This window comes from Pseudochaenichthys georgianus, chromosome 13 (assembly GCF_902827115.2).
Source record: "Pseudochaenichthys georgianus chromosome 13, fPseGeo1.2, whole genome shotgun sequence".
Classification (NCBI taxonomy): Eukaryota; Metazoa; Chordata; class Actinopteri; order Perciformes; family Channichthyidae; genus Pseudochaenichthys; species Pseudochaenichthys georgianus.
Window position 1 is genome coordinate 12,287,692 of NC_047515.1, and position 12,759 is coordinate 12,300,450.

At 43.9% G+C, this 12,759-nt stretch overlaps 1 protein-coding gene across 1 annotated transcript; it reads left to right on the plus strand.

Moving 5' to 3' along the window:
* Positions 1–304: 304 nt before the first annotated feature.
* On the plus strand, positions 305–11,592 carry LOC117457883 (high mobility group nucleosome-binding domain-containing protein 5-like). Its single transcript, XM_034098137.2, has 3 exons — positions 305–1,905; positions 5,701–6,225; positions 10,537–11,592. The coding sequence occupies exons 1-3, from the start codon at positions 498–500 to the stop codon at positions 10,557–10,559; spliced, it is 1,956 nt and encodes a 651-aa protein (XP_033954028.1). The 5' UTR covers positions 305–497; the 3' UTR covers positions 10,560–11,592.
* Positions 11,593–12,759: the final 1,167 nt, after the last annotated feature.

The window sequence follows — 12,759 nt, forward strand, 5'->3', positions numbered from 1 at the left end:
TGCATCTCCCAAAACCCCTGCAGCCATTTCATTAATCAGAAAAAAAAGAGTGTGCGTCACATCCGAACACACAGGGTGTGCATTTTGGAAGTGTGACAGATTAGGAGACATAATTGCATTGCATTTCCCATGAGATTCTTTATTTTGTTACACTTCATTTCGCATTCAATGCACAGTCTAGACCAGACTAATTGAGTGTCAGTGTTGATTCCAACTATTAACCATCTGCGACTTTCCTCTCTCTGCCCCTCTTCTCCTCCCTCTTCCTCTTTCTCTCCCCGTTTCTGTTTCTCTCTGCAGAAGTTTAGAGGACTAGTAGGATGCTGAGTAGCCTTCCTCCTCAACACTGTTGTCCGACCTGCTCTTCATGACCTGAGAGCGCCATCACATCGGGAGGAACGAAACACCAGAGAGAGAGGAAGAGGAGGGCAGAAGGCCAGGAAAGGAAGGAAGGAACACACTTTTAGTTTTGTTATCATTTGTTGTCCCTTTCCGAAATGGCGGCGACGGAGGCCAGCGCTGCGCCGGTGGTCCAGGAGGACGGGAAAACCCCAGAGAGCAAGCCGGCAGAAGCCGAGCAACCGGCAAACAACGCCAATGCAAACTCAGAGACTGTCAACAGTGAAGTTGTCGATAAGGATGGCACCGCAGTCAACAGCGAGGTTGTCGACAACAAAGAAACAGTGAATAACGACACAGCGGCAGTGACAGGAGCCGAGGAGGGAGAAGCAGCAGCCAGTGAGGATGCGGCACCCACCCAGAGTTCGGAAGGTGCCTCAACTGCCGAGCCCAAGACCTCTTTCCTGGACTCCTTCCTAAACAAGAGCGGCTTGGGGAAGGTGATGGGAGGAAGGAAGAAGAAAGAGCCAAGCACAGTCGCTGGAGGAGAGGAGAACGCAGCTGAAGGAGGGGAGAAAGAGGGCGAGAAAGAGGGCGAGAAAGAGGGCGAGAAAGGAGGCGAGAAAGGAGGCGAGGAGGCCGCAGCGGCTGAGGGAGGAGCAGAGGGAGTTGCAGAAGGAGATGCAGCAACAGAGAAGGCTCCGGAAAATGGAGAAAAAGAGGAGGAGAAGAAAGCGGAGAAGAAACCGGCGGAGTCTAAATCCACGGTCCGGGATATGATCAGGAAGCCAGTGGCCAGGATCTTCTCCCATCGCAGCACCGACAAGAAGGAGGGCGCGGAACCCAAGAAGACGGTTCGATCCAAGTCCCTGGACCGTATGGAAGATCCCGAAGCACTTAACGCCACTACAGATTCCACCATAGAGGAGGGAGGAGCGGCGGGAGGAGCGGAGGGAGGAGCAGAGGGAGAAGCAGAGGGAGGCGCAGAGGGAGGCGCAGAGGGAGGCGCAGAGGGAGAGCAGAAAGCACCGACCTCCTCAGCAACCACCAAGCACATGAAACGCTGGCACTCCTTCAAGAAACTCATGGCCCAGAAGGCGCACAAGAAGAGCGGAGGAGGGGAAGATGCGAAGGAGGAAGGAGGCGGAGACTCCTCCACGCTGGACTCCAAGGAGTCGGGGCAGAAGAGGTGGACGCTGAAACGCTCCTGGACCTTCCAGGGCCTGAAGAGGGACCCGTCTATCGTCGGCATCAGCGGCAAGGCCAAAGGCTCCGACAAAGACTCTGCTGACAAGACGGACGAGGAGGCGGCGACCGAAGGAGCTGAGGGAGGAGAGGAGGCCAAGGTGGAGGAAGGAGCAGAGGAGGCCAAGACCGAGGAAGGGGTGGAGAAGGCTGAGGGAGGCGAGGAGGAGAAGGCAGCGACGTCAGGAGGAGGGACTGTGACGCAACACGCCAACGAGATCTGGACCTCCTTCAAGAAGCGCGTCATCCCCAAGTCCAAACGTGCAAACACGGAGTGCGTCCCCAGTGGGGAGGAGGAGGCAGCTGCAGCCCCCGCCTCAGGTGAGAGGAAGCAGATAATGTGAACCCTTCGAAAAATGTGCATCTGGTTAGGGCCACTTGTAACATTTGAGATGTCTTAGAGTTTGTTCAACTAAGAGGTATCCCCTCCATTGTCCCTTCCCACAACCAGTCTATACCTGAAGTGTCCGGGAGCATTTCCTGCATGGGTTATGTTTAATACATTGATATTTAAGGACATCTGTAACCTCCATTTCCAGCTTCAAGCAAGAATGTCTGCATACGTGAATAGAAGCAATCACAAGTGGTGCCTGAAGGTTATCCCATCAATTTACAGGGAACCATGTGTGAAAGAGATTCCTTTGGAACATCATTTTGAAGCTCAAAAAGGTTAAGGCGTCCAATATTTCTCAAAACATGCACAGATCAGAGGAGTGTAGCAGTGCTTTAATTGTTCTTCTTTCCTACACCGTTCGTCTACTCAAGACCCCCTCAAGATTTATCTTGTGACACTAGAAAGCGCCCGAGCCTAGGCTGGAAACCACTGCTGCATAGGTATTTTGGCATCCAACAATCCAAGTACCCATCCTTACGTGGTAGGGGTGTAACGGTACACGTACCCGTACCGAATAATTTCGGTACGGGTACGTGTACCTTCGGTTCGGTACACGTGTGTACCGAAGTGTACCGAACGAATATAACGTTAAACGTAAAAAATTGAGAACGTGAACAACTTCTTGGAAGTAATCTCAGGTGCTGCGTCGCAGCATTCAGAGTAATTTGCTCCCATTGTGTTCAACGCAATGGGAGCAAGTCAATGGGAGCAAGTCAATTCATTGGACGAGCTGGTCAGAGGGATGCGTTCAAATGTAGTCAGTAATTTGAGGAACTGTCGAAATGGCGAACGCAGATTAAGTTGAGCTCGAAAATCCTCCAGCATCATTGAAGTCTCCGGTTTGGGAACATTTTGGTACAGGCGCGTACGGACCTCGGCGCAAGCGCCTCGGTCCTGCCGCAGTACTGTCGTACCAATAATGACGTTCAAGAACGGCCTCAAGTGTATGATTGCGATTCTATAACACAAACTATCATTGTAATCAACAATATCTTAAAATTATTTCATAATGTGGGCTAATTTGCTCCCAAACCTACACTTTCTGCTTGAGTTAATCTCCGTCAGAAAGTAGTTCCTATAAAGTAGTTCCCTTGGTAACGCTAGCCGATCAATCGAACACTCCTGCTTCCCCGTTTACAGTTATTGATATAATTATAGTAAATAATATATTATTAACCAATTTATTGAAAACAATTTATTGACAACAATTCTTGAATTAAGCTATTTATTTATTTATTTACATATTTAACATTTTGGCTTCAGAATGAAGGTGGATGTTCATGCTGCCATTAAAAGTGCAATTTTTGAAACAGCTTTCCATGAACTCCATGCCAGACTCTTTTTGCAGGTGGTGCTGTGGTGTTCACGGGTAGGTTATCGGAAGAGCTTTCCTCCAGTGGCCGTTTCATGGCGTGTCCCGGACCGGCAAAAAGCGCGTTGCTCCACATCCTTCTATTGTCTAGAGATGGAGCCCAGTAGCTGCGAAGCGATGACTCATTTGTATGCCCGCTAACGGACATGATTTCTCTGGCCTCCAACCCTGCCTCCGCCAGCCGCTGTATGCAGGTGCTTCTGACGCAATGGTTTGTGTAACGCGTAGCAGTGCCAGCCTCTTCACTAATGCGGGTCATCATGGACCCCAGGCTGTTCACCCCCAAGGGCTCCATGCTATACCACACCGCATCCCCAGGCTTCACCGACTTCCTTGGATGGTGGTAAAAGCCTTTGCTGATTCGGGCATTTGCTTTCTTGTTCCAGTTCGAAAAGCAAACTGCAGGCAGTTTGCTTTTCGGCCCAACGGTATACCGTTTTTCTCAGACGCGGAGGGATACTGACTTGTTGTGAAAGGCACGTTCTATTTGACCATTGTTTGATCGTGGAATCAAACACGCCTATTGACCAATCAGAGAGCTTGCTCACACCTATGTGTTATAGAATAATAATTAAAAACCCAAAACTAATAGTTTATGTTTTGTGAGTACTAGAACAGTACAGTTCAAATACAGATTATTTCAGTTCATCGAAATGCTGCACCTTAATGTTTATTTTATTATATTTTGTATTTATTTGAGTGAATACATTATTCACAGTTTAATAATAATTTAAAAAAAATATGTTATGTTTTATGAGAATTTTTTCTGCTGTACCGAAAACGTACCGAACCGAACCGTGACCTAAAAACCGAGGTACGTACCGAACCAAAATGTTTGTGAACCATTACACCCCTATTACGTGGTCAAAAGTCCAAAACTGTAAGCTGTTTGTTCTGGTCAACACCATTAAAAAACAATGAAGCTGACAGCGTGTTCACATATCTGTCCCTGTACGGGCAGGACTGAGTGGCTCGCTAACTCTGGGGGAGGTAATGTAATTGAACATTCTCCCAAATTAAATATTCAACATCTGGTGTGAAATTCAAGTCACTATTGGCCTCGGTCATTTCCACTACACGGCCTCGCTCGGCTTCGCTCGGTATGGCTAGGCCTCGTTAGGACTGGCTCACTTTATGGCGCATTTCCATTACAGTTTAGGAACTGGGGTAGTTACTATAGTAACGCAGTGTAGGCGAAGCCGTGACGTCATCTTCAATGAGAACCCCAGAAAAACAACACAGCCGTTAGCTGTGAGCACTCAGAGCTCACAGCTCCTCATATCTGTTCAGAAACTAGACAAAAGTTAAACAAGTACAAACCACAGACTGTCTGTGTCATGGCGAATACAGAAGCTGGTTTATTTATGTCTGTATAGGCCGTTGTTGTGAGTGTGGACGGTCGGAGCATATACAGCATTAGCTTAGAAAACACGTATTTTAAAAGGTTTTTCGCCTGCCGTCTGTCTGCAGACTTGTCAAAGCATTAATTCATGGTTTTTACTAACCGGTATCAGTATGTTGTTAATTCGGCATCATTTTGAAACGTGTATTACAATTAAATCACGGTCAAATATGTTCAACTTGTTGTAGTTGTAGCCCCCTTGCCAGCGATTCTCTCTCGAGTTTAGCATGCTCAGCCCGACTCAGCCTGGTTGTTCCTGGCCCTAGAACCACGATTTTATGGGGCCAGAAAAACTGTGAATTAGGACCCGCTAGCCGGTACTAGGCCAAGTGGAAACACAACCAAAAACGGGCCCCGCACGGCTCGGCACGCTTAAAGCGAGCTCCGCGCTGCAGTGGAAACGCGCCATATGTAGCTCCAGTCAACGGAAAAGACTACATTTAGCTTACTCTTTGCTTTCTTGCTGAATGGAGAAAATGGTACAACAATATAGAACACTGAGCTGTATTTTGGTTTTAGATGATTCACATTTTGGAGGATATTGGTTTAAACGGACTTCCATTAAAAAAATGTGAAGCAAATACATTGCTTTAAATTAGATGTTGCATTGGAATTAGTATTGGAAAAAAAGTGGAGCCTCTAGCAGCTATAGAGCAAGATCATTTACTAAAGGGTTGCTACATAGGGACTTAAATTGGGCTGAGGAGAGTAAAAATTGGACCCACATTTATCAGATGCAAACCATCTTCATTACTGCCAACGTAACTAAATAGCTACCTAAATATAGTTGGAACTATAAACTCACCTAATCAAATTGTTATTTTATTCTTTTGTGTTCAATCAATTTGCAGGAGGAAGTGCAGTTCCTCTTAAAAGGTTTATTGTTCAGAGGAAGTCGATAAATATCGTATAAACAAGTTTTAACCTTGATTGTCTTCCTCCCTGCAGGTGAGGACGGAGCAGCAGAGGAGGGCAAAGACGGCAAGACAGCCAAGGCCAAGCGCACGCATTACGGCCGAGCAGTCTCCCTGAAGAACTTCATCTTGCGAAAGGGCAAGTCCACGAGTGTGGACATGGGTGAAGCCACCAAGGAGGAGGAGGAGGAGGAGGAGGCCGCGGAGGGAGGAGAGGGAGGAGAAGTGGCGCCAGAAGCAGCTGCTGATGGTGAAGTTGCTGCAGGGGAGACCAATGAAAAAAATGCAGTGGAGTCTGAGAAGACACCTGCAGAGGAGAAGATGCCCGTTACCGAGAATGGAGAGGAAGAAGCAAAGGTGGAGGAGAAGACGCCAACTCCAGCTCCGGTTACCAACGGGGAGAACGGCTGCTCCAACGGGGAGGATGATGCCACACACAATCACCAGGAAGAGGAGAAAACAACGGCAAGCAGCCCTGTGAAGAAGAGCAAGGATGCAGGAGGAGTGAAAGAGGAGGCCAACGCCAAGATCATCAACACCACGGCGGCTGTGAACAGCGGTGAGTTAGAGCACGCCGACCGGGAATCTGATGAGCCACAAAACAGCAGCAAAGAAGGAGATACTAACAACAGACAACAACAAAAAGTACCAGTACTAACAAACGATAGCAGTAAACAAACAAAAGCCAGCAGCTGTCAAGAGCCTGAGCTAGCACTAGCCGTTAGCATAGAGGAGGAGGAAGAGGAGGAGGAGGAGGAGGAGCTGAGGGAGGGAGGGGAGGCAGAGTCTCCACACAACGGAGATGGGGCAAAGTCATGTGAGCAGGGAGAGAGGGAAGGGCAGGATGAGGAGGAAGAGGAGGAAATGACGAAGAGGGATCTTCGAGATGCAGCGGTGGCCATTGTTCAGAACGTGATGTCAGCAGCAACTGACCAATTAGAAAGGGAGCTGTGCGTTGACAACGGTCTGAATGGGTGTTATGAGGCTGACATTCGATACTAAGAAAGCACAGGGTGACACAAACGCACATCTATGTATAGGTACACATGTATGTGAAAGCGCACTGTTGGTGTGAGTTAATACTTGCATGAAATACACTTAAATGTGCCAAATGTAAAGTTACACATATTAGCATAGGATATCACAAATTCCTGTATGAAAATTAATGTTTCAAAAAAGTAGTTGCTGTTTGATATCAATCTCAGTTCAATGTGTTAAGCAAAGAGCTGGACTCAACAAGTGGTTAGCCTAGCTTAGCATGAGAACAGGAACAGGTGGAATCAGCCGTCTTGGCTCTGTCCAGACTCCCAACTCTAAGTGAGCATGTGGCAGAGGTTCTCAATTGGTTTAAGCCAAGAACCACTTACATGATAAATAATACTTGGGGGCACTCATGTATGTTGAAGTAAGCTAGCTTTTACTCCTATATTGTCTTAGTTACAGCATGTAAAAATAATAACAGCATAGACATAGACAAAGATTTTAGATGTATTTTAAAAACACTTGCCCCATCACAAAACAGAATGCCAATATTACAATGCAATTTACTGCAAGTAACACTGTACCTATACACAAAACAAATAAACAGACCACCTGACAGATTGCTAGTGCTTAGGCCTAGATCAGACAAAAGTGATTTGCCGACTTAAAGTATGTGACTTTTTTAATTGTTGAAGACACCCGGATCAGACAGAGCAGTTTTAGAATGATTGCAAACCATGAACTCTACACTGATTAAAAGTACTAAAAGCTGTTTAGTACCTACTGGTGATGAAGTCATATAGCATATCAAGCAACATACACCACAGAAGCCCCTCCTCTTAATTCCTCCGATTGGACAATGGCATAAACAAAGGGGATGGGCATTTTCCAAGGTCCCCAGGAAGTGCACTGGGCCTTGAAGCTAATTCTTATAGTGGCCAAACAGTGGTTCGAGAACTTCCTTGTGAGTCATTGGGCCCAAAAATACTTATTAACATTGATTTACCATGGCAAAGAAATGTCTGCAAATCACTGGAATTTTTTTTTTTTGCCAAATCAACTACCCAGTATGAACATTAGAATAGCCTTTATGGCTGCTGAAACGCATTTGATCAGCCCTAGAGATGTTGGTAAGTGTATTTTCTTTGAAGCTTAAGACAGAGCCAGGCTAGCTGAATCTCATTGTGCTAAGCTAGGCTAAACACATCCTGACTCCAGCTGGGTTGCACATACACAAATAAAGCCACTGCCAAACCTCATGTACATAGGCATGTCAACGTTTCCTCTGTGAATGCATGCTGAAAAACTAGCTCTTCCTTAAATCCCTTTAAAATACTCGTAGTATGGCTTTTAAATACGTGTTTGGTAACCTGTGAATATCCAGCGAGTTTTCAACAGAAGAAAGAGAGATGGAGAGAGAGAATCTAGTCTTTCGTTTAGTCCTGCTAATTTCATTATAACATCAAGTCCATGAACAGCCAAACAACTAAATTATAACAGGACTCAGGTGGTGAGCGTAGATTCCCAAGGCAGCTACATGGTTGGAAGCCGACTGTTTATGAACTTAAATAAGAATATAAATATCACATTAACTGCTACATGGTAGAGCTATACAGCTCCCATAAAACAATCCTCTAAGAGCAGATTTAGCCTTCATTATATGATTCTTAGCTTTTATTTGCTGCAATTTATCATAACCTGCAGACATAAATTGATTTAGCAAATTGAATGAGAGGAAATACAATGATGGAGATGACATATTACAACTCCGGTACTTTCCAGCTTTTTTTTAATTTATCTAGAGGCGTTTTTTTTCTCTCTGAGCTATTTCCAGCAAAGCTTCACTTCTTGTTTGTACCGTTTTACAAGTTCCCACCTGGGAGCCGAAGCTCAAAGCTGCTGGACGCTGAGCATGAGGAGGGGAAGAGTCTGTGAACCAGAAGGCGATTTTTTCCCTCCTCTATTATTTAGCAAATCCAGCCTTCCTCTCCATTCAAGTGCAGCGTGAGGCTCGATGTCCGGCAACCGCCTCGCTTTGATCCCATGCAGGCCAACAGATGTTTGCAGCGAGAGCCGCGGCTCCTGCTGTTGCCGTGCGATTAACCAGGAGCCTCTTTGAAGCTCTTTTTCTTAAATTAAACTCTGTTTAACGCCTATTGGCTTACTGAGACCTGAAACTGTGCCAAGCCCTCCACAGACCGGTAACAGCTTTTTTACTGAAGTAACTTCAATACAGTTTTGATTCTCTTCTCTATGCAATCAAAGTCTTCCAGCCAACACTAAAAGTCAGCCCACAGCAAACTGTTGTTGTTTTACAATAAGAGACTTCACGTTTAATTGTGCTGAGCAGGTGTCCTGTCTTTCTTTCTTCTGTCCTCTTTTATGGGAATGCTAAATGAGCCAAGTGATACCAAATTATTATTATCTCAGGAATATTTTATCTTGAAAATATTGACGATTTGACTTAAAGGTGGGGTAGGTAAGTTTCAGAAACCGGCTCGAGATACACTTTTTGTTATATTCCATGGAATGCTCTTAACATTTAGCCGGCCCGGCTAAACGGATTGGATTGCCTACCTGCCTGTCAGCCTTCCATCGGGGCACAAACTTATCTCGTGCCCTCATTGGTCATGTGCATGTTCGTGTGTGTTGGAGGAGGGGCTCTATAAGGAAGTGGCAGATTTTCTCCGGTTGTGTATTTTCAAATTCTAGCGATCTCGAGCCGGTTTCTCAAACGTACCTACCCCACCTTTAATGTTCAAACTGAGCATGTGCTTATGTTTCAAAAGAAACTGTAGTACGCAGTATGCTCAGTATATCTGTCAGTAAGACGAGACACTGGGACAAGAGAAAACATTGTTCTTCATGAACTATTCAACTTTGAGTGTCGGGGCTTCCATAACATGTCTTCCTTTAGACTTGTGAAAAAAACAAAACCTAAATACACATATACCTACTGTCCATTTACCTCAATCGATTTCTTCTAAATTCGCCAAAAGTTAAGATTAGATAATACATTTACATACTTTAACATTCCAGAAAACTTGTAAAATAATTATTTGTGAATAATTGGGGAAGTTTAACAATTATATCCAAAGATTTTGCAAAAATATTTAGAATCTTACAGCAGATTTCTCTTTTTATATTATTAGAGTCAGAAATCTCCATTTCACTAGCACTAACACATGTCAGACGTTCAGTTCTTCAGCTGATTGCTCGCTATAACTCGCCGTAGCTTAGATAGTTAGCTTACTGTTTGCTTTGGAAGAGAAAATCTGGTTTAGCAGACATCAATAGAGTTTAGTCCATCAAAGGATTAGAGGGCAAAATCAAAGTGTCACGGAGCCTCTTCAATGAGTCAGATTAGCTAGCCTTCTCTCTCTCCGTTGTCTCTCTCTCTCTCGGGGGAAGTAAACAGAAAGACAGATGACTATTCAGTGGATTGTCAGGGTATTTCATTTTAGATATATAAAACCCTTCTTAAAGTCAAGTGTCTGTGAGCTCTGAGCACAAAGTACAGTCCAAGAATACAAGACAAAAACAAGGGCATTACAAAACAAGGCACAAATACAGACAGCAGGACAAACGAGGGCAGTGAGAGACAGGCAGGCGGACTCTACATCTTCCTCACCATGTGATTATGCTGATCATCCTTTATAATGTACAATATTTTTCTTAAAAACCTGTTCTGTTGTTGTTTGCTTTGTGTATGTCCTTAACACGAAATAACTTAAACTAACCCAACACTAGAGAGACATCTGTACTAAACCACTAAACACACATAACCCTTTTTTAATGACTGTTTATTATTATTACTATTATTATTATCCCTTTTCCAAGACCTATTTTTTAATAAAAATGTTCAATCTCTTCTGTTATCATTTACCAGACAAAAAGGCGGGAAACGTGTGAGGCCACACAAAGAGGATTAGAACTGCCCGGGATTCGCTGAGCGAGGAGCTCTGAGCCCCGCCCCCCACTTTACCCCTCCCCCGTCCTCTCCCCCCTCCCCCTCCTCTCTCCCTTCATCCCTCTCCGCCTTCCTCCCGAATAAAAAGAGTAATCACGTGTTAACAAAACAGAAAACACCATTGTGAGAAAGAGAGAGAGATTGAGAGAATGAGAAAGATGCAATCCATGTAGATGAGCAGTGAAAAATAATAACTACTCAGAAAGCAATAATTCAAGCCCCACCCATCCCTCCATCCTTACAACCCCTCCGTCCGATACATGCATACATACATACAAATATGTACATCCAGTGTTTTATTTTTTCTTTGCTTGTCTGTGAGATTTTATATTGTCTACGAGAGAAAAGAAAAACACAGAAATGTAAAAAATGAAAAATCTAGACATTCCACCCTCTACTTCCCCCGCCACCCTATGTGTCTCCTTGTCGAGCTACTTAACTCTGCTCTCTGTCTCTAACGACTCCTGATTGGTGGATTTAAAAAAAAAAAGAAGAAAAAAAAGACTGGTAGTTTTATATTGACGGCCGTTTTGGTTTATAGTCCCTCTCAACCCCCCTCCGCCCCCAGTAGTTTGACAGTACAGCAGGACCATGTTGCTCCAGTATATAAACTGCCCTGAGGACTGCCACATCCCAGCCATCACTGCAATGTCTTCAGCTCTGTGTGTTTAATGTTTTAGACTGTTTTATTGTGTACATGAATTAAAAAAAAGAAAAGAAACGGCATCAAATATTAAAGTCAAAATGTTTTCTTTTTTCCTGTTCGGTTTGGATTCTCTTGTTTTTTTTCTTGTTTTCTTTTTTAAAAACACATCTTCTCACTGTTACCGCATTCTGGCGATATGCTGTAATTATGAAAAAAATGATAATAATAATAATAATGATGATGTTTTGTTGGTCCAAGTTTTCACATGTCCGCTAGCAAATTGTCAAGAAAAAAAATAGTACAATAAAGACTAAAATCTAACAACTAAACTGCAATTCATTGTGGGGTTTTCTATTTTTATCTGGAGGATTGGAGTGTTGCATGCAGACAGACGGGGTGGAGGGTTCAGGGAGGGGCGGGGCTAAAGGCTGGAACCCCATTGGATGATCATTAATCTGTGTATCGATAATCTCATCCTTTTACGTAATGGGTGGAATAATACAAGATTTATTTGTATTAAAGTCGATCTGTATGTATTATCTGACCACGGTGTTTCATTCACACTGGCGGGGGCGTGCATATGCCAGCCGATGCCCAGTGGTGTGAAGGGACTAATTAGATTTACTCGAGTACTTTACTTAAGTACACTTTTGAGGTGCTTGTACTTTACTTGGGCATTTCAATGTTGTGCTACTTTGTACTTTTACTTCACTACATTCAGAGGTAAATCGTGTACTTTAACTCCACTACATTAATTTCGTACCTTGAGTTAATTTGCAGATTTGGATTAATTATGTGAAATATAATCAACATTTAAAGACATTAGTTACACCTGGAGTAAATTCTGTCAAGCCCCCTGTGATCCAATGAATGACTAACATAAACATAAATATGATAATGGCCATTTCCTAGCAGGATTTTCCTTCTCTGTTTTACATTAGAGGAATTGGAAATCTTTGCACTTTAAATTAAAGTCTCAAGTTCATCTAAAAGTAAGGTTCAATATAAATTGGGAAAACATTCTCTGCACACACATGAAGAAAGCAAAATCAGTAGTTGTAATAAGTGTTATTTTCTATTGACATAGTGGGGAAAAAACTGTTTGTTTCCAGAAAATGCTTAGCTTTATCTGATTCCATTTACCATCTAAAAAAAGACCGTTTTCTCCTCACCCTCTCAGTTTCTAGATTTGATTATTTGTCAGAAAGAGGCTTAATGTCCTGTGTGGGTTTGTTCTATCTCTTCTGGAAGGTGTTGAAGAGCCAGAACAATGTGTAGCCAAGTCTGTCCGGAGCTCTAACGCACTGCATCATTTCTGTATCTTGGGCTTCAACTCGACACTGCTCCAAACACTGAAGCAGCCGGCTCAGTGTAAGCAGATCTGAATGTGAGCTGCTGACACAACTTTAAAATGAACAAAGGAAGCTGAGAGACGTGTCATGTTACCGTTTAATCACAATGTGATCACGTCAGGACGGGGAGTAATTAGTGGTCTA